The sequence below is a fragment of the Ornithorhynchus anatinus genome, chromosome 20, assembly GCF_004115215.2.
Source record: "Ornithorhynchus anatinus isolate Pmale09 chromosome 20, mOrnAna1.pri.v4, whole genome shotgun sequence".
NCBI classification, from domain to species: Eukaryota; Metazoa; Chordata; class Mammalia; order Monotremata; family Ornithorhynchidae; genus Ornithorhynchus; species Ornithorhynchus anatinus.
Genome location: NC_041747.1, coordinates 17830160 through 17855685, shown reverse-complemented (window position 1 = coordinate 17855685; position 25526 = coordinate 17830160). Strand labels below are relative to the sequence as shown.

The window sequence follows — 25526 nt, the reverse complement described above, 5'->3', positions numbered from 1 at the left end:
CACTAGATACGTTAATGTTTTTGAAATCGGTTCTGAGACTGACATTCCATGAACATTATTCTTTTTAGAAAGCATCATTAGCGCGCATACAAAACCGCTGCGGATTCATTTTCTCCCCCGGTTACAAAAAGATCGGCGCATGGAAGCTTGCTGAGGAAAGGATTTTTGGACTCCAGCTAATTCCCCAATTAGAGTTGTTTCCTTATGCTTGCAACTTTAGGCGTTGATTAAGCAGCGGGAACAGACGGGCTCTGGAAAACCAGTCACGGCAGAGAAGGCGTGCGGCGAAACAAACGCGATGCAAGTGTTTCTTCAGAGTAAGTCTTAAAACGCCTTCTCGGGCGGCACGGTTTTCGTAGTTCGAGTGAACGCACCACCTCCTGACTTCATTATTTTAAATTAACGGGTTGGACGGATTGTTCTGTCACAGTTTTTACGGGTCGCTGACGATCAGTGATACTGGACGGGGATAAATCAGAGAAACCTGGCACACCCAGGCATCCATCTCTAATTACCAGGAAAGGTAAACGGTGCAGAGTTTTATTATTTGGGAATAATTCTAAAGCAATTTCAATGAACTGAGCTCAAATACGACTGGATCACACTAGCCTCACACTGAAGTCAGAGGTCAGGGCTCAGATACATAATTCTGGGGTGGGGGCTCTTTTTAGACAGTCTAATGAATTCACGGGACATTTCCAGGACCGGAGAGCGAACAGTTGGCTTCGTACGCGGGTCGGGTCTGAAGGTTTAATTGCATTTAATTTAACTGTGGCACCGTTAAGCGCTTACTACGTGCCAAGCACACCTCTAAGCTCCGAGGTAGATACAAGGTCATCGGGTCCCACGCGGGGCTCACACTGCGAGTGGGAGGGGAGAACGGGTATCGAATCCGCATTTTACAGTTTCATCCAACCCGTTAAAATTCGGGAAGACCATGGCGCTGCTTTCAAAAACACAGGATGAGGCCATTTACCTGACGACCTTCTGAGGCAGAACCTGAGAGATCCGGATGGGGATATCGTTTCCCTGATTCCGTTAGCTGATCTTGATTCCTACCTGAATGTGGCCACATAGTTGATGGTGGGCCATCCCAGGACAAAAGAAGTCAGGGTGTTGGTATTGCCCTCACCCACTTCCTCCACGCAGCTGGATGTCCACAGGTAGCTTAATTTGACGTTGTTTTTCGTCTTGAAATGAGTATTCCTAGAGAGACCAAAAATCACAGGTTAAGTGTTAGGATGCAAACGTCTGTTTGACACACGGCGCGGGGCCGCCTCGGGAGTGAATTAACTGTCGAGTCCCGGGCCCTTAGCGCTGAAGTCCAGCGAGTGAGAGGAGACCATTAATGGGTCAGTCGGTCACATTTTGAACGGCAGGTCGACAACCCGGACCGAATCTCTCTCCCCCTCCCGTTACTGGGAGACGGTCCTCTCTTCTCTCTCCCCCGGCCCACCCCTAATGCAGTAATAATCATGGCACTTGTTAAGCGCTTACTATGCGCCGAGCGCTGGGGTAGATGCGAGCTGATCAGGCTGGACGCAGTCCCTGTCCCCCATGGGGCTCACAGTCTTAACCCCCATTTTACAGGTGAGGGAACTGAGGCCCGGAGAAGTAAAGCGACTTGCCCAAGGTCACGCAGCGGACAAGGGGCGGAGCCGGGATAAGAACCCAGGACCCCCGACTCCCAGGGCCGGGCTCTATCCACTAAGCCACGCTGCTTCTACGGTACGGTTCTATAGCCGCATTTCATTCCTCTCGAGCTCAGATAAACTCAAAAGATAATTACCTCCTTCGATTCGCCGAGAGCCGCAAACCACGGCTGCTATCGAGGAGTGAAACTGTTCTGAATAAATAATGATGGTCATCGGTTAAGCGCCTACTATGTGCCAGGCACTCTTCTAAGCGCTGGGGTAGACCCGAGGTGATCAGGTTGTCCCACGCGGGGCTCACGGTCTTCATCCCCGTTTGACAGATGAGGGAACTGAGGCCCAGAGAAGCCAAGCGGCTTGCCCAGGGTCACGCAGCGGACCAGCGGCTGAGCAGGGATTAGAACCCACGTCCTCTGACTCCCCAGCCCGTGCTCGGTCCACTCAGCCACGCTGTTGGCTGACTCTATCTCCCCATGCTCGCTAGGTCGCTGCCCGCGACACGGAGGCAGGAAGCAGCCGAAAGAGAAGGAGGAGGAGGAGAACTCGATGACTTAAATAAAAGCGGTTGTGGAATCTGTTGAGCGCTCACTCTGTGCCAAGCGCTCCACCAGGAGCTGAGGTAGATCAGACTCAATCCCCGTCCCGCGTAGGGTTCACAGTCTACGAAGGAGGGAGAGCAGGAATCTCATTCCCGTTTTAGAGATGAGGAAACTGAGGCCGGGAGAGGTTAGGTGACCCGCCCAAGGTCACCCCCCGGGTACGCGGCCAGATTAGAATCCAATTCTCCCGACACCCAGGTCCGTAGGCCGTGGGAATTCCTGCGGTCGTACAAGGCGCCGTGAACTACACTGCCCCTCGCCTGATGTGCTTCAACTCATTATTATTATTTTTGTTATTATTTTTGATACGACCGGCGGAGTAATAATGACAGCCGTGATATCTGTTAAGGGCTGACTACGTGCCAGGCATTGTACTAAGCACTGCGGTGGATTCGAACGAAGGGGATTGGGCACGGTCCCTGTCCCTCGTGGGGCTCACGGTCTTAACCCTCGTTTTCAGATGAGGGAACTGAGGCACCGAGAAGCGCAGTGACTTGCCCGAGGTCACACGGAGCGGGGATTAGAACCCAGGTCCTTGTGACTCTCAGGGCTGCGCTCTATCCACTAGGCCACGCTGCTTCTCCTACACACAGGGTGATTTGAAAAAAAGATAGGATCATTCAAAGCCCAACGTCACAAAATGTGAATCGCCGAAGACGAGAGGGTCACGGAGAGGTGAACTCGGGCTTCAATATCGGGGACCTTTGGCTCTTTTTGAGTAATACTAATGTTGGTATTTGTTAAGCGCTTGCTATGCGCAGGGCACCGTCCTGAGCGCTGGGGGAGATACAGGGTCATCGGGTTGTCCCACGTGAGGCTCACAGTCTTCATCCCCATTTGACAGGTGAGGCCACTGAGGCACAGAGAAGTTCAGTGACTCTCCCAAGGTCACACAGCTGCCAAGGGACAGAGCCGGGATTCGAACCCATGACCTCTGACTCCCAAGCCCGGGCTCTTTCCACTGAGCCACGCTGCTTCCCACAAGTTCAAGCAGCTTGGGAAGCAGAATGGTCTAGTGGGTAGGCCTGGGACCCGGGTTCTAATCCTCACTCCGCCCCTTGTCCGCCGTGTGACCTGAGGCCAGTCGCTTCACTACTTTGGGCCTCAGTTCGCTCATCTGCAAAATGGGGATTAAGACGGTCAACCCCACGCGGGCCAGGGACAGCGTCCAACTCGATAAGCTGGTATCTACCCCAGTGCTTAACCCATAGTAAGCACTTGACAAATACCATCATGATAAACGGAAAGAGCCCAGGCCCGCGAGTCAAAGGATCTGGCTTCGATCCTGCCACTTGCCTGTTATTACTCGGCCGAGTCACTTCTTCTCTTACCTCAGTTTCCTCATCTTTGAAACAGGGATTAAATATCGGTTCTTCCTCCCTCTTCGCCAGTGAGCCCGGCGAAGGATAGGGGCCGTGTCCGACCCGATTACCTCGGATAAACTCCTACGCTTAGCACGTAAAATCTGCTTGACGGATATCACTCTCATTAAATTGGAAGCTTCGCCCGAACCCGAGCTAGAGACTGAACTATTAGCTGTGCAGTCAAATGGCGGCCAGGGCCCCGAATCAGGCTTCAATCACATACCCACGAATCACGTGAAGGGCAACTTGGAAAGAGCACAGACCTCGGAGTCAGAAGCCGTGAGTTCTAATCCCGGTTCCGCCACCTCCCCGCTGGGCGACTTCGGGCGGGTCGCGTCTCTGAGCCTCAGTTTTTCCTCGTCTTCAAAACGGGGGCGCGATTCCTGTGCTTCCCATTTAGACCGGGGGACCTGATAATGTTGTATCTGTCCCAGAATTTAGCAGAGGGCTTGGCCCAGAGCAAGGACTTCACTTTAGTACAGCGCTCTGCTGTACTAAAATAAATACGACCGAACGGATTTAACGAATATCGCAATTATTATTATTATTAATACAGACGCAGAGCGGTCGATCGGTGGCTTTCGCTGAGGCTGACTTGGTGCAGGGCACTGTACTGATGGCGTGGGGGGGGCACGATACCGCTGGCGAGAACGGCCCCCGGTCCCGAGGAGCTTACGGCCCGACGGGGAAGATGGACGTTGAAATGTTACAGGTAGGGGAAACAACCGAATAGAAGGAAGCTGACGGTGGTGCAGCGTTTGTTTCAGCCCCGACTGCTCCGACGGAGAGTGACCCACCAACGGGACGTGACCCTTGCACGCGGATTACACTGAAGATCTTTGAGTAACTCGGAAGATTTAAAGCGCCGAAGTACAATTTGAAGACGCCTTTCCTCCGGAGAAGGCAACCAGGCAATCCAACCGGCGTGGTTTGGAATGAATTTTCCTCCCGACTAGCTTTGCTTTCTTCGTTCCGAATTATTTTCTGGCTTCCTGATAATAATGCTGGTATTTGTTAGGCGTTCACTATGTGCACAGCACTGTTCTAAGCGCCGGTGGAGATACAGGGTCATCAGGTCGTCCCACGTGAGGCTCACGGTTCATCCCCATTTTACAGATGAGGTAACTGAGGCACAGAGAAGTGAAGTGACCCGCCCCTAGTCACACAGCTGACAAGCGGCAGAGCCGGGAGTCGAACCCATGACCTCTGACTCCCAAGCCCGGGCTCTTTTCACTGAGCCACGCTGCTAGAGCAGAGTTTCCCGACTTGGGAAGCGGCCAACCTCCTTCCCTCCATTCACCTTCTTGGAAGAGATGGGTGGTGTTCATCTTGTGAAGAGTTTTGTTGTTGCTCTTTTTTTTAAAAATGGTATTCGTTAAGTGCCGAGCGTTATACTAAATGCTCGGGTAGATATAAGATAATCAGGTTAGACACAGTCCCCGTTCTGTCCTGCCTTAGGAAAGCTATACTTTAGTCAGCGTGGCTCAGTGGAAAGAGCCCGGGCTTGGGAGTGAGATTCCGCGGCTTCCGAGCTCTCGGGACTGAAATTCACGCCACCGACCGGTAACGGTGCGGCGTGTATTAAGATCTCGGGGGACGTGTATTTCAAGTAGAGACGCGGCGTGGCTTAATGGAAAGAGCGTGGGATTAGGAGTCAGAGGATGTGGGTTCCAATCCTGGCTCCGCCACTTCTCTGCCGTGTGACCTTGGGCAAGACACTTCACTTCTCCGGGCCTTAGCTACCCCATCTGTAAAATGGGGATTAAGACTGTGAGCCCCCACGGGGGACAACCTGACTACTTCCATTCATTCAGTAGTATTTATCGAGCACTTACTATGTGCAGAGCACTGTACTAAGCGCTTGGAATGGACAGTTCGGCAACAGATAGAGACCATCCCTGTCCAGTGACGGGCTCGCTTTGGATCTAACCTAGCGCTTAGAACAGTTTTTGGCACATATTATTCTATTTATTTTATTAATGATGAGTATATATCTATAATTCTATTTATTTATATTGATGCTATTGACGCCTGTTTACTCGCTTTCTTTTGCGTCCGTCTCCCCCCTTCTGTTGGGTAGGGATCGTCTCTATCTGTTGCCGAATTGTACTTTCCGAGCCCTTGGCACAGTGCTCTGCACACAGTAAGCGCTCAATAAATCCGACTGAATGAATGAAAGTAAGCATTTAACAAATACCTAAATTATTAAGAAAAAGATGCATTTTCTGCCCCCCGGGAATTTACAGTCTAGACGCGCTCTTCTCTCTGTGCTCTGATAGTAATAATGATGGCATTTGTCAAGCCCTTACTATGTGCAAAGCACTGTTCTACGCGCTGGGGGGGATACAGGGAGATCAGGTGGCCCCCCGCGGGGCTCACAGTCTTCATCCCCATTTTCCAGATGAGGTCACCGAGGCCCAGAGAAGTGAAGCGACTTGCCCGAAGTCACCCGGCTGACGAGCGGCGGAGCCGGGATTAGAACCCATGACCACTGACTCCCAAGCTCCCTTTCCACTGAGCCGCGCTGCTTCTCGTGGGCAGAGAATGGAAAATGCACTCGGTCGGATTTAGTGAGCGCTTGGCGCGTGCCGAGCACCGTGCTAAGCGCTTGAACATTCCGGCCTGGGGCAGAAGTTCACCATTACCTGTGAAATTCGGAGGATGCCAGGGAGGAAAGCAGACCGAGGGAGGGCCAAGAAGTGCTCTGACACACTTAGCGCTCACCTCGGGGACCCCAGGCAGAAGATCTGGTTTAAGTCATAAGTGCTTTAAGCTTTCGACAACGTCGGTTAAATCTCCTGTGGGCTTCTGATTTTGAAACCACCTCGCCGTCTGGCCTAATTGGAAGTCTTAACGCTCAGGAGAGACGTGGGAGGCGGAAAGGGACGAAGAAATCACAAAGGTCGAGCAGCAAATTTAACGTGAACCGCTCCGAGGCCGAGCTCTGCTCCCGTTCAACCCTCTTGCCGTAAGAGCTGCAAAGGTTAGGAAAAGAAAAGGCCCAAGACATCTCCTACTGGAAATGTCCCCCGACTCCTCTGCTTTCTCACACTTAATAATAATGTTGGTATTTGTTGAGCGCTGACTATGTGCAGAGCACTGCCCTAAGCGCTGGGATAGATACAGGATAATCAGGTCGTCCCACATGAGGCTCACAGTTAATCCCCGTTTTACAGCCGAGGGAACTGAGGCACAGAGAAGTGAAGTGACTTGCCCAGAGTCACACAGCTGACAAGTGGCAGAGGCGGGATTCGAAGCCATGACCTCTGGCTCCCAAGCCCGGCCTCTTTCCAATGAGCCACGCTGTCCTTTCAATGTGACTTAGGCAATAATAATAATAACGTTGGTATTTGTTAAGCGCTTATTATGTGCAGAGCACTGTTCTAAGCGCTGGGGTATACAGGGTAATCAGGTTGTCCCACATGAGGCTCACAGTCTTAATCTCCGTTTTACAGATCAGGTAACTGAGGCACAGAGAAGTGAAGTGACTTGCCCACGGTCACCCAGCTGACAAGTGGCAGAGCATGGATTCGAACGCACGATCTCTGACTCCCAAGTCCGTGCTCTTTCCACTGAGCCGCGCTGCTTGACAGGGTTATGTGGACCAGAAATTTTATGAATAACGAGCTCCAGCGGTCGCTCATTAACCTTGCTCCTCTCTGTATTCCAAGTAGAACTAGAACAGAAATTGGCCGGCAAAAAAAGAAGATTTAGCTACTCTTCGCATTTTCACTCGACAGTTAAATAGTCACGGAGGGGCACAGCAGGCCTCGGTGTCAGAAGGAATTGGGTTCATTCATTCAACGGTATTTACTGAGCGCTTACTCTGTGCAGAGCACCGTACTAAGCGCCTGGAATGTACAGTTCGGGAACAGATAGAGACCATCCCCGCCCAACGACGGGTTTGCTAATCCCAGCTCCGCCACTTGTCTGCTGCGTGACCTTGAGCAAGTGACATGGGTACTCTCAGAAGAAGAAGATGGTCACTTAAATGAGACCCGAGGCTAGATCGGCTAACCACACCAGTTTTGGCCCGGCGGGGACGGAGGAGGAGGTCGATTTCCCGAAGCAACCGCAACAGAGACGATTCAAATTGGGATGGCCGGTTAATCTCTCTCCTGTTCACTGACCTTGGTATCTAAAAGTACTGACAGAGAGTTAAGGTTAATCAAATCACCTGAATCTGCCCCAGACGGAATCCCCGTTTCATAGCAAGACCCCGGTTTCCCTGTCGCTTTCGGACCTCGTGACGGGAACGCTTTCCCGCATCCAGCTGGTTTTCCCCTCCACGATAATTCCCGGATCTTCCCCCTCCTTCTACTTCCGAAAGGCTACCATTCGAAGCCCAGGGGACTGTCTCAGCCACCTCACTGGTCTTCCTGTCTCCCGTCTCTGCTCCTCCAGGCCGTACTCCGCTGCCTGGATCGAGCGCTTAGCGCAGTGCTTTGCCCACGGTAAGGGCTCAATAAATACGATTGAACGAATGAATGATTTTTCTACCACGTCAACCAGTCCATACGTCCACCCCTCATAAAATGTACTGCTGTTGTTCTCGTCTGTCCGTCTCCCCCGATGAGACCGTGAGCCCGTCGAAGGGCAGGGACCGTCTCTCTCCGTTACCCATCTGTCCGTTCCAAGCGCTTAGTGCAGTGCTCTGCACACAGTAAGCGCTCGATAAATACTCTTGAATGAATGAATAAAACCCCTTTCCTCTCCTCAACAATCAGAGATTCCTGAACATTGATTCTCAAACACTGCATCAGCTCTTCCCCTCCTACTTATCCACTCTCTTTTCTGATCTTAGTGATATCTGTTAGGCGCTTTCTACGTGCCAAACGTTGCGCAAAGCACTTGGGCAGAATGAAGGTAATGAGGTGGAACGCCATCCCCGCCTCACACGGGGCTCAACGATCCAAAGAGGAGGGAGAACTGATACGGCACCCCCATTTTAAGAGTAATCCCCATAAAATGAAATGACACAGAAGAAACTGAGGCAGAGGGAAGTTAAGCGACTTGCCCAAGGTCAAAGAGCAGGTAAGGGGCAGAGGTGGGATCAGAACTCGGGTCCTCTGGTCCTCTCATCCCAATTCACGTGGTTCATCTCTCCAAGCTCACCTCCTTCCCACACCTCATTCCTTTCTCTCGCATTTCCAACCCCTTGCTCACGCCCTGCAAATCCCCTCCCCCTTCGATTCCATCAGACCATTCCCGTCCCCATCTTCAAAGCCCATCTGAAATTCCACATCCTCCAGGAGGTCTTCCCTATTTAATTTTTCTTCTCCCTGTGTCATTTCCTTCTGGGTACAGTCTCAGCCCTTGAGCACCCACAGTTACCCAGAGAAGCGTTTTTGAACCTGTTGGTTTCGATAGCCTACGATGTAAACCCGGGCTCTTCCGCTTATTCTCCTCTGCGGGATCTTTTTTTTTTTTTTTAACGGTTTGATAAGCGCTTACTCTGTGCCGGACACTCCACTGAGCACTGGGCTGGATACGCGATAATGGGGTTGGACGCAGTCCCCGTCCCACACGGGGCTCACAGTCTAAGTGACAGGGAGGAGAATTTAATCCCCCCGTCAGACGAGGTGACGGAGGCAGAGGAAAGTTAAACGATTTATCCAGAGGGACGCTGTATAAGAGGCTCTTCTTCTTCTCTGTAAACGATTCTGCCCCCGCCTTAGATCGCAAACTCTTTAAAGGCCCGCTGAAGTGGACGGAGCACGGGCCCGGACCTGGAAGGGCATGGGTTCTAATCCCGGCTCCACCGCTTGCATGCTGTGTGACCTTGGCCGAGTCACTTCATTTCCCTTCACTTCGTTCTACCTCAGCTATAAAAGGGGAATTGAGAACGCGAGCCCCGCGTGGGACAGGGGCTGTGCCCAACCTGATTCGCTTGTATCCGCCCCAGCGCTTAGTACAGTGCCTGGAACATAGAGAGCGCTCGACAGATATCACATTTCTTATCATCACCCTTCTAGTGCTGTCGTACTATGTCCCGAGGGCTCGGTAAAATACCCGGCACACACAGTGAATGTTCAATAAAGACTACTGATCGGTGGACTGATTTAGTCCATCCTCTAGACTGTAAGGTCGTTATGGGCAGGGAATGTGTCTGCTGCTGTACTTTCCTCTCCCGAGTGCTTAGTACAGTCCTCTGCACACAGTAAGCGCTCAATAAATATGACCGATTCATTTCGAAACGGCATCCGCGAAAGTACGGCGGGATGACGTTACTAATAATTACGGTATTTGTTAAGCGCTTACGATGTGCCAGGCGCTGTACTGAGTGCCGGCAAATCAGGTGGGATACAGTCCGTGCCCCACACGGGTCTCACGGTCTTAATCTCCGTTTTACGGATGAGGTGACTGAGGCGCAGGGATGTCAGGCGACTTGTCCAAGGCCACGCAACCGACAGGTGGCGGAGCCGGGATTAGAACCCATGACCTTCTGACTCCCGGGCCCCTGCTCTATCCGCTGTACCACGCTGCTTCCTCGTCTCCTTCCCCTTCCCTCCGGCAAATACCAGTTAAGCACTCCGGTGCCGTCAACGGGAGACCAACTTGCCTTTCAACAATCTCCTGGTTAGAAACCTCCCGACGGCCGCCGCCAACGCACCCGGGGCGCGGCTCAATGGCGCGAGCCCGGGCTTGGGAGTCGCAGGTCACGGGTTCAAATCCCGGCTCCGCCACCTGTCGCCTGGGGGACTGCGGGCAAGTCACTTCACTTCTCTGGGCCTCAGTGACCTCATCCGCAAAATGGGGATGAAGACCGTGCGCCTCACGTGGGACCACCCGAATACCCCGTATCGACCCCGGCGCTTAGAACAGTGCTCGGCACGCAGTAAGCGCTTGACAAATACCGACATTTATTTATTTTTTATTTTATCGGTGCTTCCGGTGAGGTGGGAAACACGTCTTCCAGCCAGGCCGGTGATTCTCAACACAAGTTGGCGAGGACTGGTGGGGCAGCAAAGGAAGTGGAAAGGTAAATTCCCCCACTCCCACCCCCTCCATTCATTCATTCATTCATTCATTCAAGAGTATCTATCGAGCGCTTCCTATGTGCAGAGCACTGTACTGAGCGCTCGGAATGGACAAGTCGGCAACAGGTAGAGACGGTCCCTGCCCTTTGACGGGCTCACGGTCTTATCGGGGGGAGACGGGCGGACGAGAACGATGGCGATAAATAGAGTCGAGGGGAAGAACGTCTCATAAAAACAGCGGCAAATAAATAGAATCAGGGTGATGTACATCTCATTAAACAAAATAAACAAAATAAACAGGGTGATGAAGATATATACCGTTGAGCGGACGATACAGAATATCCCCCCTTCCCCACTGTCCCGTTGTTCTTCTCTCCCCTCTCCCGGCATTTTCCCTCCTCCCTCTAGACCGTCAGCTCCCTGTGGGGAGCGAGCGTGTCTCCCAGCTCTGTTGTATTACACTCACCCAAGTGTTTAGTACAGTGCTCTGCACCTTATCAATCGATAAATGTTCTTCATTGAGTGCTGCGTTTAGAGCACGGCGCTAAATGCTTGGGAGAGCACATCCAGTGGGCAGACACAATCCTTGCCCTCGAGGAGCTTCCGAAAAAGTCCTTTCTTTCAGCACCGCTTTCGTTAATTTCTGCCTACTGTTGGTATTGGGTTAGCCACGTCTATCTCTCCGTGTCGGTCACGCTCCGAAAGATTTCAATTTATTCCTCCATCCCTATTCCACCAGCTGCGTTTAATGTTTTTTCCCAAGGCATTTTCCCATTAACTCTGGAATTCTGGACAGATTCCAGGGGCCTGCACAGATTAACTTTCATTTTCAGGATCCACATTCCTAAAAACATCTTAACCACATCTGCTCTCTATTTTACATAGCACCACAAGATATCGCTTCCAAATCACAATCTTATCCAAAATACAGACGATCAAAATAATAAGTGAAAACTGATAAAGATGGAGAAGGGAATCTTCTTTTATATCCCCCCGCCAAGTTTTCCTCTCTCATACTATAGTGCAGGGCCCGATGTCTAGTACAGTGCCCAGCGCTTGGTCCAGTGTTTAGCCCGGAGTAAGTGTTTGGCACAGTAAATGCTTAACAAAGTGCTTAAGGGAAGCAGCGTGGCTCAGTGGAAAGGGCCCGGGTTTGGGAGTCAGAGGTCATGGGTTCGAATCCCGGCTCTGCCACTTGTCAGCTGTGTGACTGTGGGCGAGTCACTTCACTCCTCTGTGCCTCGGTTCCCTCATCTGAAAAATGGGGATTAAGACCGTGAGCCTCACGTGGGACAACCTGCATCCACCCCAGCGCTTAGAACAGTGCTCTGCACATAGTAAGCGCTTAACAAATACCAACATTATGAACAAAAACCACAGCTATCAGAGTAGTCGCTTTTCTGACCGCCTAAGCAGTTAACTTAACAACCGATATGTGCACAAACATCACAACTGCCAAACTGGCACCTCTTCCCCTCCCCGAATGACGTCACAATCCATCTCTCGTCGGCCCCTTTCCAGCTCCCTGCAGAATTAGCAAATTCTAACCTGCCAGATAAAAATCTGAACTTTTAAATGAAACAGTCCACTTGGGCCAAAAGAATTCAACTATGGGATCGGATCTCCACTTAGGCTGAACGGCTCTGTCACTTTTGTGACCGGTCTGCGGAGATGAAAAGCAAGAGCAGCTTTGATTTGTTTTGAAAAAGGAGCTGCATCGGGCGGAACGCAGAATCTCAGTAGTTGCACGTTGAAAGATATCGGTCAGTATGCAGAAAATTCACTCAATAGTATTTATTGAGCACTTACTAGGTGCAGAGCACTGTACTAAGCGCTCGGAACGTACAATTCGGCAACAGATAGAGACGATCCCTGCCCACTGATGGGCTTACAGTCCGGGTCCTACTACCCAACACACAATACAGAGGTCTTAAATAATGGCCCTGGGGTGAAACTTTTTGCAGGGGGAGAGGGGAAGGGAAATAGATTTCAACCGTAAGAAGAGAAGTTTTGTATCTTTTTAGTTCCACTGTATAAACTTAATTTCAAGGCACACTGCAAAAAACTGGAGGATGAGCAACACAAATAAACACAGTGCATGGATGCTCTCTTATTCCTCGGCATTCTTGTTTCTGAAGGGGGTTCTCTAATATAGAGGTCAGAGAAACCCTCGTAGGCCAAATGAAGGTTCTATTTTACATAACCCTGCTGCCGACATCATCATATTCTGAAGAATATTTGCTCACTATGCACTGATCGGGACAGTCGACTTGGTTCGCGGCGACGGTTTCTACGAGAAGACGCGCGGCGGAAGCTCTTACGAAGAGCCACAAGTGTGCTTTGCTCAGGGCACTGAGGTACTTACTTGACTTTGGCCACAACTAGAATGTCGTTGAATAAGAAAATATGGCGATCCTGATGTTGGAGACCTCTCTTAAGCTGGACCCGGCCCTCGAGCAGCAGATTTCTAGTGGAGCACATTAACGACGTCACGAACGTGCTAGTCTCCACACTCGTGGGCGAATTCTCGCTGCGAAGGAGGGAGACAAATTGAAAACATTAGTGATAAGAGAGAAAAAAATCTTTTCCCCAACACAGATCTACAAACCCTCACTGAGAACGTAACCTCCTGGCGGACAATCAGCCTCCACGATTCCCAAGTCGCCTCTTTTCCAAGAGATGAAGGGACTGCTTCGGTGTTGAGATCAGGCGTGATTGGGTAGGTTCGGATTCGCTACCTTTTTATCAGCCAGGTGATTAATTTACCTTACAAGCAACTTATCCTACTCTCGTCCACCAAACAATCGTATTTCCGAACGCTTACGTCAACAGGATTAGAAGGTAGGACCCCTGCCCTAAAGGAGATGACAATCAAGCCTGGAAGACAGATGCGAAATATATTTCAGCTAAGAAGAGAATGGAAAGGTGAGTGTGAAGATAAGGAAGGAATCTACGTCAGAATATACTGAACTGCTACGGAGCGTAATGGCTGCTGAGGTGCCACGTAAATGCTGAAGTGGCAGTCGGAAGACGTGACCCGTCGGGGGACGAAAAAGTAACCGGGGAAACGTTCCTGGAGGGGGAGGAATTTCGGAAGGGTTTTAAAGATGGGAGAGCTGAAGTCTGGCAGTTTTGAAGAGGAAAGTAGTTCCAAGCGAGAGGAATTAAAAATAGATGAGAGGTGAGAGAGATGAGAATGAGGTACCGAGTGGGCTAGTTCAAAAGGACCGAACAATGCAAGCTGGGGTGTACCGGGAGAAGAAAGTGGAAAAGTAGAGGGGAGAGGGCCGACGCTGGGCCTCGGAGTCAATGGTCAAGAATCTCTGCTTGATGCGGAGAGCAATGGGCAACCACGGGAGGCTTTTGAAGAGCGGGGAAAAAGAAGCACAGAATGACATTTTTAGGAAAGTGATCCGGGCAGCAGTGACGCACGGACTGGAGAGGGGAGAGATGTGGAGGGGGCAGAGAGGAGAGTCAGGAGGCTGATAAAACAGTTTGGTTGGGATGCGACGAGGGCCTGGATCAGGGGAGTGGTGTTTTGGGTGGAAAGGAAGGGGTCGGTCCAGGAAACGCTATGGAGGAAAAAACGAGATGACTCAGCGACCGACCGGATGTGAGTCTGAGGTAATTCCAAGGTGGTACCCTTCGGAGACCGGGAGGAGGGTGCTGTTGTCAGCTGTGATGGGAAAGATAGGTGGGAGGTCAGATGAGGGGAGCTCGGCTCTAGGATTACTGAGCTTTAAACGTTGGCATGCTATCCACGTGGACGGGTCCTAGGGACGAGAGGAAATGCAAGACTGTAAAGGCAGGTGAGGGGCCGGGGCAAGCAAAGGTGATTCGGTAGGTAGCCGTCCTCAGAGACGGGGGGGGGGGGGAGCTGAAGGACAGAGATGAGTTAGGCCCCCAGGGGAATAAAGTGTGAAGCGGAGAGTGAGGGGGAGCTAGAGAAGAACCTTGAGGGACATCCAGAGAGGGGGTAAGAAGTGGGAGAGGGGCCAGTGAAAGAAACGGAGGAGAAGCTGCCGGAGAGGTTGAGAGGGTCGATAACCCACCAGTTGAGGGAGATCGGCCCGTACCTGTCCTTCCTTCCCAGCAGCCTCTCAACTGCCACATCGGCAGAGGGGCAACAGCTCCGCCACATACCATCCCGATCAGCCCGCTGCTCCCCTGTATTCGGGCTGGGCTAAGCTCTGACAGCGCCATGACAGCTTGGTTTTTATAGGCCGCGGAAGAGAGTAGCCATTAAGGAAGGGAACGGAACAGAGAAATTGAATTAAAATCTGAGAACAAAAAAATCTCATCACACTGCGTTGAAGAGAACTCCTGGGATGGTGGAAGTCGGGTGAACATCTGACCTTTCTCTAGAAAGGGCACGGCCTTAAGAGCATTTAGAAACTGTTTTTTTGTTTGTTTTTGAGGGCGCGATCAAGGAGCCACTAACTCACTGAAGAAGTCATCACGGAGGCACGTCGGCATCGACTACATCTTGTTGAAATCACCCCCCCGTAATTCCTCTTCCTAAAGGATTCCACTAAAACCTCATTTTCTTTCCAATTACCGCTGCGTGGCCGAGACTCTGAAACTGCTTAAATCCCAAGTGCGGTAAGAATCCTGGGGACTCGGAGCTGAGTATCAGTTGAAAATGAGAAAACGCATCCATACGGCAAAGTAAAAACAAACATTTTAGTCCTCATACACTTTTAAAGAAGTCTTCATTTAAGGGAACGCAAACACATAAAAACACCCCCGTTTTTGTTGGGGTTCAGGCTTTCTTGCAACTTTTCCTCGCAAAAAAAGAGTTCTCAAATATCTGAGTTCTGACACGAGAGCTGTTTAATGCAATGTAGATGTATTTATTTTGGTTTAGCGGAATGGAGAAGTCAGAGGGGGAAAAAAAACCTTTTGCTTAGTCTCTTCATATAGCCCTATTAAAGAATCATAAATTCTAATTAAAAACGCTCAAAGCCCATCTGCAAAATACGGGCACAAGGAATGCTTTAAAGACTAGCCAGGCCTCAATCAAAAAACATTTTCTTTTTCAGACCAGTTTATGGAAAGTGTTTCGGCAAAAAAAAAAAAAGGTTAATCAAAGTCTTTAATGTCTTTTTGACTGTCATTCTCCGGATGCCTCTGCTAAAAGCTTTGTCACAGTAGGTGAATTTTATTGAATCCTCCTATAGCTATTATTATAGCACCATTAGATCCTATTTCATTCAGACTCGCTGCCAGTTCTGGGTGCAGTTAAGAAGGTAATTCTGGTCCCCAATAAATGTCAAAAGAAAACGAAGGAAGATTAGCACCGCTATTCCAACCCCTTTATGAGTGGTAACCGCACAGATGTTCTGACGATAGGAATAAATAAAAATTGGAACTAAAATATAAGACGAATGGTCTTTACGTTTCAAAAATTACACCGTTTCAGCTTTACAATGCATCGGTTTCAATTTTGACAGCAATTTCGGCCTCCTTTACGGCACGTGCTACGAGGGCACACAGTAGCCACGGGGAAACGGGGAAACGATTTTAAAATCCATGATGGAGGCGGAGGGCAATGGGAGGGAAACTTTAATAGTCCTCCAGATTGTAAAAGTCTACCAACTCTTTTATACTGTACTCTCCCAATCGCTTAGTACAGTGCTCTGCACGCAGTAATCGCCCAATACAGTTGATTGATTGATGACAGTGCTCTGTACACAATCAGCCCTTAATAAACGTGACTGATTGATTGATTGATTGATAGATTGATTTAAAAGGAGTGAGGAAGGGGTGGAGAGAAAGACAGAGGGGTAGGACATTGGGAGATACCTGATTTTCAGGCAGTCACCAGGGTGAGTCCAGACATCCCTCTGGCCTTGAAAGAAGAAAAAATTGGGCTATTCTACTGTGGAATCTTTCTGACTCAATTAATTACAAGCTACAGTCGACTGAGGTCACAATTCCGGGTAATTTGGGCAAAAACAAGGTAGAGGACCTTGGTTCAGGAACCCCACTTATAGCATTATTCCTAGAGGAAAACTGGTTTCAACTTGTATAATAGTAAGAGTGGCACCGATGTCATTTATTGTGTACTGTACTATACGCTGGGGGAAAAAAAAGTGAGATTTGGACCTTCCTTGCCTTCATAGGGTTTCCAATCTAAGCACGACGGAGAGGGGAACACATAAGGAAAGACTGTACGACAAAAACGACATAAAAGACACAGGCAATTATATCCACGGGATCAACAGGGCCCCGTCACTAGAGTTTAGGACTTCGGGCAGCGGAGTCCACGGTCCCAGCCGCGACCGCGGTCATGGAGGCAGCCACAACCTTCCCAGTGTTATCGCCTACGTCTGTTTTGACTTCACGGGTTCCTAGGAGGCACATCTCAAGTCATTAAGTCTGAGGACTTCCTGGGGGTCGTGAAAACGGGCTATTTGACTCCACCTGATGTCTCTGCAGAAACAGCTTAGAGCTTGGCTCTCTAGTCAATTCACTCCCTGGATCCCCAAGCGAATGGAAAACTTTCACTGATGTGACAGAGTATTTGGCCACCAATCACATTAGTAAGGCTGCCGAAGAGATACGGTCAGTGCTCTTACACAAAGAAAGTGCCATATATATATTTGGGAGACTCCGGGAGAGGTGTAGCCTAGTGGGAAAGAGCATGAGCCCGGGTCTCAGAGGAGTTGGGTTCTAATCCCAGCTCCACACTTGCCCGCTGGGTGACCTTGGGCAAATCACTTCACTTCCCCGTGCCTCAGTTTCCTCTCCTTAAAATGGGGAGTCAGTGGACCGTGAGTCCCGTGTGGGGCAGGGTCTGTCCAACCTATCTTGTATCCACCTCAGTGCTTAGTACAATGTTTAGAATGTAGTAAGCGCTTAGATATCGTAATCATTAATTATTAATATTCTACGGGAACTTATTTCAATGTGACAACTACCTCAGTGACGCTTCGCCCTTCTCCGCATAGAAGAACCGGGACAATACAGCAAACTCTCAAATCACTGCTTAGCTACAATGTCGAAACTTGGAAAAAAGCGGTCTTTAATTTTACGTAGCATTCTTCACTTTAAACATTTCAGAGCAACTGAAAAGCGGCAGTTATTTGGGACTCAGAACAACCCTGTAGGGTGCAGATGGTACGATCTCTTTTAATAGGCAACAATTTGAAGCGCATACCAGCTTAATTCAACAATCTAATCCTAGAGCCTTCTAAAGGGATTATATTTGGAAATCTGGGCCTCTATTTATATCCCCAGATGAGAATGCTAACTGTCGGGTAATTGCTTTAAACACCGGGACCAATTATTTGAGAAATTTTATGATTTTAGGGGGTTTTGGTCTGTTTTTGGTAAAGGGGTTGGATGAAAATGATTAGTTGTTACCGACCGCTTGCCACAAACCTCCCACGTCCCCTAAATTCTCATACCATAGCAGGAGATGTCTATCTCTGGGTGAAGGACGAGTGAATTTAGTTTAATGGAGCATTTTACTTCTTGCAATTTAAGAGGCTTCTGATGACCTGAATGCCTATCAGCCCTTTCAGTGAACCATTTTACGAGCAGGCGGCACACGTATAATCTAGTTTCCTTCACTGGGCGACGTTTGGTAACAACCTGGTCGACCTTGTTGAAAAATGTGTTTGTAATAAAAAGCACTTCATGAAGCGAAACCATGAATGGAGAAGGTTTAAGGTGCATCTGACTGGGAAACTGCATTTTGCTACAGCTTCACATTAAGCCCTTGAATGAAGTTGCGTTTTTCTCAGCTTAAGATGCTAAGTAGGTAAACCATACCTGGCTTTCCATGACTAACCTGCCAGAATTAAAAGAGCAAACTCCTCCGGAGCTGGGTTTTGGTGATAATCAATTCCACCTGCCTCTAAGTTGGATAGCGATAGACCGGAGTCCTTCCTTGGGAATCAATTTTTACTACAAGGAGTTTAACGAGCCAAAAGGGCGGATGAATTGCCATCCGAAAAACTGGCCCAGCAGAAAACTTCTATGTCTTTACTATGGAAAGTTTTTTTTCAATCACTTACTGCTATATATTGAACAATTACTGTGTGCAGAGTACTGTACTAAGCAAAATAGAGGTGGTAGACACAATCTCACCCCACAGAAAGCTTCTAGTCAAGAGAAGAATCTTCCAGTCTAGAGGAACTTTCAAGTACAAAACAAATGTGCCCATCTTCAAGCCTTCTTTAGGTCCGTGGATGGTTAATTATCAAGATGCGCCACTGGAAAGCCTTAACAACGGATTCCATGTACGGAATCTGTACCGGGACATCCGAAGGATTTGCAGTACGTCAAAGTTACCGTATTTCCTTATATAATCAATTTTTTTGCATAATTTTTGCAACTCCCAAACAGGGGAGGGGCTATTGGACAGGGAGTTAAGTCTATCAATAAAGGGAGCCGGAGAAAAAAAGGAGGAGATGAGAAGGAAGAAGGAAAGAGGGCACTAGAGAATACATCTCTTACTTCTACTGCACTGTACTGCTTTCACAGTAGGCATTTCGTACGTTACCCTCCTCCTCCCATCCCTTTTCTTCTTACCCCAGAATTCAAATGTCTCGGGGGAAAAAAATGCCCCCATGTGAGCCTGTTATCTGCTACTTCCACATGTCCCGATCCATCCCCTCTTCTTCCCCGGCCACACACCACTATCATGGTTTATAAAGATTTTTTTTTTATTTCCTCCTCAAAAATCTGGATGGGAACATTATATGGTGAGGTAATTATGTGAGTAAATATTATTTTTTGTGGTATTTGTTAAGAGCTGACTACGTGCCAGGCACGGTTCTAGATTCATTCGTTCAATCAATTGTATTTAGTGAGTTCTTACTGTGGGCAGAGCACTGTACTAAGTGCCCGGGTGAGTAAGAGCTCAATAAATACTACTGAATGAATACAATATAACAATAAACCAGGTTGGACACCATCTGTGTCCCACATCGGGCTTCTTAACAGTCTTAATCCCCGTTTTCCAGATGAGGTAACTGAGGCACAGAGGAGTCAAGTAACTGGCCCAAGGTCACACAGCAGACAAGTGGCACATCCAGGACTCGAACCCAGGTCACTCTGACTCCCAGCCCCATGCTTTATCCACTAGACTGTGGATATCCTCTAGGCCGTGAACTCGTTGTGGGCAAGGATAGTCTCTCTCTATTACTCTATCGTACTTTAGAACAGTGCTCTGCACCCTAAGCGCTCAATAAATACGATTGAACGAATGCTGCTTCTCCCAGTAGGATCCGCACCCAAGTTATGCTTAAAACACCAATATAAAATTATCTTGCATACAAACTACCTAAATTCCCAGAAGATTCAGTGGCATTTTTGCCCATCGGGAGATTGTGGAACACTCAGCCTCAGCTAGACGCAAGCCAAAGGAGAAACTAATGGAAAGAGTCAGAGGAAGATAGATTCAGGTTCCCAATCCTTAAAAGATGGTGAATGATTGATAAATTCTATTTAGGCGATGTTCTTTCAGGGAAAAAATGATGGAAATGACACTGAGCTTATATTTGCCAGCTCACACAAATTATCCAGATAATTAAGCCCCCCACAATACACACTGGTTTCAATTACGCAAATATTCCAAGGAGGCAGATTTTAATCGGCAAAACCTATTTTGTTACCTCAGATATTGGAATAATTTTTGTTTGTGGATTGATCCTGGGTTTGTTAGTCTGTATACGTGCCCAAATAACAATAATAATAATGATAATGATAATGTATTTGTTAAGTACTTAGTATGTGCCGACCTGTGGCGTAGACACAGGATAATCAGGTTGAACACAATCCCTGCCCTAGACAGACCCTATAGATTAAGGGGGAGAGAATATAGGTATTTAATCCCCATTTTAGCCTATAAAATTGTTGTGGACAGGGAACGTGTTTACCAGTTCTGCAGCCTGGCCTAGTGGAAGAGGTAAGGGCCTGGGAGTCAGAGGACCTGGGTTCTAATCCCACCTCAGCTTCATGTCTGCTGTGTGACCTTGGGCAAACCACTGAACTTCTCTGTGCCTCAAGTTACCTCTTCTGTAAAATGGGGATTAAGACCGCGAGTCCTCTGGGAGACAGGGACCATGTCCAGCCCCATTCCCTTGAATCTACTCCTGCATTTCGTACAGCGCCTGGCAATAGGAAGCACTTAACAAACGCCATTTAAAAAAAAAGAAAGAAAAGAAAAAAATCTCTTAGTACAGTGCTCTGCACACAGTTGCCCAGGAAGGGCTTAATAAACACCAGTTGATTGGTTGATTTTACAGATGGGCAAACTGAGGCACAGAATTTTAGTGACTTGCCCAAGGTCACCCAGCTGGTAAATGGCAGAGCTGGATTAGAACCCAGGTCTCCTGACTTCTAGTCCCGAGCTCTTTCCCCTAGACCACGTTGCTCCTCATTTGTAGATGGTGTTTAGAGACAGGCTTAATCCGGTATCGCCATCTCACCCTACTCTCTGCGTCTTCACGAGTGGGGAACGTTATTGCTCAAATATCGCGTTCTGGAAAATGTCTTCACTCACTCAGATCCCAGGGACAGACCCAGTGGTCTAAATAATTATCTTGCTTTCGAAAATATCTAAATATCTTGCCGATTATCTAATTATCTAAATATCTTGCTTTTGAAGACCAGATGGTAACATATCACATCTGCACATCCACTGCTTCACACCTACACATAAGAGACTCACCTCCCACCACCTGGAGGAGATTAACCACAAATTTAAAATTTCTTAAAAAATGTTTAGCCCTGTGAATTTCCTAGCCTTTTTTCCCTCTTCCCATGCCTTAGGAGATAGAGTGTTTTATGACAGATTGCTGGCGTTCTTCTTCCTACCCACTGCTGGTTACCCAATAAAACAGCATCGGGACGATGGGCTTCCTCTAAGGAATTCAGAGTTGATTCTGGAAAGAAGGTGAGCTCAACTGGAGACTCTGCAAAAGTACACATACTCTCGACTGGGCTTGGGAGAAAGATGTATTTGGTATAAGCTGCATCTTTGTGGAAATTTTTTATGGGCACGAAAAAAATGTCTTGCGGCAAAACCCTTTTTTGAGGATTTTCAGTGGGTAATACTACATTCAAAGAACTGCTGGATAACTAACAAAATCCTGGGTAAGCCTTGTCATGCTTTCTCAGCCTTCAAGAAAAACGAAATGGAAAATGGAAATAAACAGAAAACGGACGGCGGATCACTGGGATCTCAGGCGACTTTGATCATCTGCCGATACATCCCGTAAAAGGTCCAAGAAAGTGATAATTGTTTTTATTAAGCCTCTCCTTTGTGCTAAGCACCAGGTGAGTTAGACACCGTCCCTGGCCCTCCAGGAGCTCGTCGCCATAGAACAAGGAGAGGAGAGGAGGTTTTGTGACAGTCACAAGATGAAAACAACGTAACTACCAAAGCGATTGGATGCTAAAATTCAAAATTCAATGGGTCCAGTGTTACCAGGCATGAGTAGAAGGGCCCCAGCGGGCTGCTGCTAAAATCAGCCCAGTGTTCTGGAATAGTCTAAACTTCCCAATTTTCTAAAACAAAATCCCTGTCAGGCTCGGGGGGGGGGGGGGGGGGGGGGGGCGGGGGGGAAGAGAGCATCAAGTGGTGTGGTCAGGGGATAGCAGGGGTGTTGGTAATTTTGCACAGGGAAAGGAAAAATAATCACACACTTGAGGAAATTTTATCTTTGATATCCTCTCAGATGAAGAAGGCCATTGTAAGAAGGCCACCGCGAGGAGCAGGGTGGCCTAGAGGATTGAACACAGGCCCGGGAGTCAGAGGGACCCGGGGTCTAATCCTGCTCTTCCACTTGTCTGCTGTGACCTTGGACAAGTCACTTTACTCCCCTGCATCTCAGTTACCTCATCTGTAAAATGAGGATTCATGCGGGACATGGCTTGTGTCCAACCTGATTATCTTGCACCTACCCCAATCAGTCAAAATGTATTGAGTGCTTAGAGCTGGGGAGAGTATAAGAGACACACTCCCCGCCAACAACGAGCTTACAGTCTAGAGGGTGAGACGGACGTTGATGTGAAAAAATTATGGATGAATTTATGGAAAAAACTGTGAAGCTGCAAGGTGGCGGGGATGAATAAAGGGAACAAGTGACACAGGGGGACTGGAGGAAAAGGGTTCAGTCGGGGAAGGCCTCTTGGAGGATCTGTGCCGTCAATATGGCTTTGACGGGGTAGAGAGTAACTGTCGGTCAGATATGAAGAGGAAGGATGCTCCAGGCCTGAGGCACAATGTGGACAAGAAGAGGCAGTGAGATAAAGGAGACCGAGGTACAGAGAGTAGGTTAGCATTAGAGGAGTGAAGTGCGCGGACTGGGTTGTAGAGGAGAGTATCAAGGAGAGGTAAGAGGGGCCAAGGTGATGGAGTGCTTTAAAGCCGACGGTGAGGAGTTTCTGGCCGACGCAGAGGCGGATGGGCAACCACTAGAGATTCTTGAAGAGCGAGGAAACACGGACTGAACGTTTCTATAGAAAAATGATCCGGGCAGCAGGGTGAAGTGGGGAGAGACAGGAGGCCAGCAGGAAGACGGATACAGAAATCAAGGTAGGTTAGGATAAGTGATTGGATTAGCAGTGAAGCGGTTTGGATGGAGAGGAGAGGGCAGATTTTAGCCAAGTGGTGAAGGCCGCACTGCCAAGATTTAGCGAAGGATTGGCTCTATGCGGGTTGAATGAGCGAGCGGAGTCAAGGATAACGCCAAGCTTTTGGCCCGTGGGTCACGGAGGATGGTGGCGCTGTCTAAAGCGATGAGAAAGTCAGGGAAAGGACGGGGCTTGGGTGGGAAGGAAAGGAGTTCCGTTTCTGAAACGTCATATTGGAGGTGCCTCTTGAAGGCAGGGGGAATAACGAGCCTGCAGAGAGGGAGAGAGATCAAGGCGGGAGACGTAGACTTGGGAAGCATCGGCAGAGAGGTGGAAGTTGAAGTCGGGTGAGCAAACGAGAGCTCCAAGGAAGTGGGTGTAGATGGAGACGAGAAGGGGACCCAGAACTGAACCTTGAGGGGCACCCACAGTTAGAGGGTGGGAGGCAGAAGGGGAGCCTGCGAAAGAGACTGAGAATAAACGGCCAGAGAGAGAGGAGGAGGAGGAGGAAAAGCAGCAGGAGAGGTCGGTGTCAGCGAAACCAAGGTTGGATAACGTTTCCGGGAGGGTGGGATGGCTGACGGGGCCGAAGGCAGCTGAGAGGTTGAGGAGGATCAGGACGGAATAGAGGCCGCCGGATCTGGCAAGAAGGAGATCATTTGTCACCTTTGAGAGGGTGGTTTTTAAGGAGCGAAGGGGACCCAAGTCAGATCGCAGAGGGTCGGGGTTTAGCACCCAGGTGGTTAGTACGGTGCCTGGCCCACGGTCAGAACTTCAAAATACCATTAAAAAAATCCAAATCCGAAGGGAATTCTAGAGCAAATTTTTCCTCATCCATAACCGAAGTGCCGTCACCACATACTGTAGCCAAGCGCTCCGACTGTAACCCGAGACTGCTATACTTTAACACAAACGCTATTTCATAATTAGGGAAGCTTCTTTCCAACTGTGCCAAGAAAGCCTCTGCCCCATGAGAATATAAGCATGCTCTTTTTCACTCAACAACAGTAAATCTTAGAACATGGGTAACTTTTCATGAAAACAGAACTGAAGTTCACAAATCAGAAATTGTATTGTAGAGTTGACAAGGCAAGGTACGTTTTAGGCTATGAGGATTTAGCACTGAAATACCATAAAAAATTTAGTTTTAACACAGTGAATTTGGAGATGTACTCTATGTTTAAAACATATGGTTAACCCACATAAAATAGAATATAATAAGTGTAAGCTCCTTCTTGTTTATGTTATTTGTGAAGCACTAACTACGTACCGGGGAGCAGCAGCGTGGCTTAGTGGATAGAGCCCGGGCCTGGGAGTCAGAGGACCTGAGCTCTAATCCCGGCTCCGCCACATGTCTGCTGTGTGACCTCGGACAAGTCGCTCAACTCCTCTGGGCCTCAGTTACCTCGTCTGTACAAGATGGGGAGAAGGGTGTGAGCCTCACGTGGCTCAACCTGATTAACTTGTATCTACCCCGGCGCTTGGAACAGTGCTTGGCATGTGGTAAGGGCCTAACAGGTATCATAATAATTATTCTTATCGTTACCAGGCACTGAACTAAGTACTGAGGTAGATACAACATCATCAGGATGGACACAGTCTTAATCCCCATTTTACAGATGAGGAAACTGAGGCACAGAAAAGTGAAGCGACTTGCCCAGAGGTCACACAGCAGACAAGCGGGAGTGAGGATTAGAATCCAGGTTCTCTTTCCATTACGCCAACGCAGTCTCTCAAGCCTATAAACTCTCGATTCTAAGATCCTCGTGGTCAGTATCATGTCCACCCAACTCTAGCGTATTTAACTCCCCAAAGCGTTTAGTACAGTCCTGTACGCCCAGTAAGCACTCAATAAATATCACTGATTGCTATTATATCTAAGACTATTTTACACAGATGTAGAATGTTTTATTCCTATAAAAAAGAATCGAACCAGAGAATCAGATCTTCCAATTCACTTTTAAAATCCATACAAATGAACCCCACCAAAATTCAACACTATTCCAACTTGGAAATGAAAAAATGCCTCAAATTTTATAAGAGGAATCTCCTACAGACATCACCCGCATTCACAGGTGCGCACCGGACTCTTGATACACAGGCTAAAAGTAGAAGACACGGCCCCCCGCCCTCCCACCCTCAAGGAATTTAAAGTCCTGTCGACAACAAATAAACCCCAAGCCTGGGAGCGCGGTCGGCTTCGGGACGGTCAGCAGGGGAAGCAGCTGCCTGGGGGTGTGAGTCAGAAGAGGTGGAGCGAGATGACCTCAAAACCCTGAAAGAATTTTCTACCCCGAACTTTTGAGGCACCGTCAATTTTGCGATCTGTCAACTCTTCGT

The 25526-nt window shown here is 48.7% G+C and overlaps 1 protein-coding gene and 1 long non-coding RNA gene across 6 annotated transcripts in view; one reads left to right on the top strand and one right to left on the bottom strand.

Annotated features, from left to right (window-relative positions):
• Nucleotides 1-25526, bottom strand: part of ARHGAP20 (Rho GTPase activating protein 20) — a 127749-nt gene that overhangs the window by 59644 nt on the left and 42579 nt on the right. For all 4 annotated transcript variants that reach the window (XM_029048040.2, XM_029048034.2, XM_039914897.1 and 1 more), the window contains exons 3-4: nt 12961-13125; nt 1060-1206 (exon numbers count right to left, since the gene is read on the bottom strand). In XM_029048040.2, the coding sequence (XP_028903873.2) occupies nt 1060-1206; nt 12961-13125 (312 nt within the window). The remainder of the gene's footprint in view (nt 1-1059; nt 1207-12960; nt 13126-25526) is intronic.
• On the top strand, nt 12095-15288 carry LOC103169991. Of its 2 annotated transcripts, none has more exons than XR_485902.3 (4): nt 12095-12358; nt 13194-13314; nt 13428-13520; nt 15014-15288. It is a non-coding gene; the product is annotated as an uncharacterized LOC103169991 (long non-coding RNA). The 2 variants fall into 2 exon arrangements; XR_003753896.2 differs by lacking the exon at nt 12095-12358 and adding an exon at nt 12594-12952.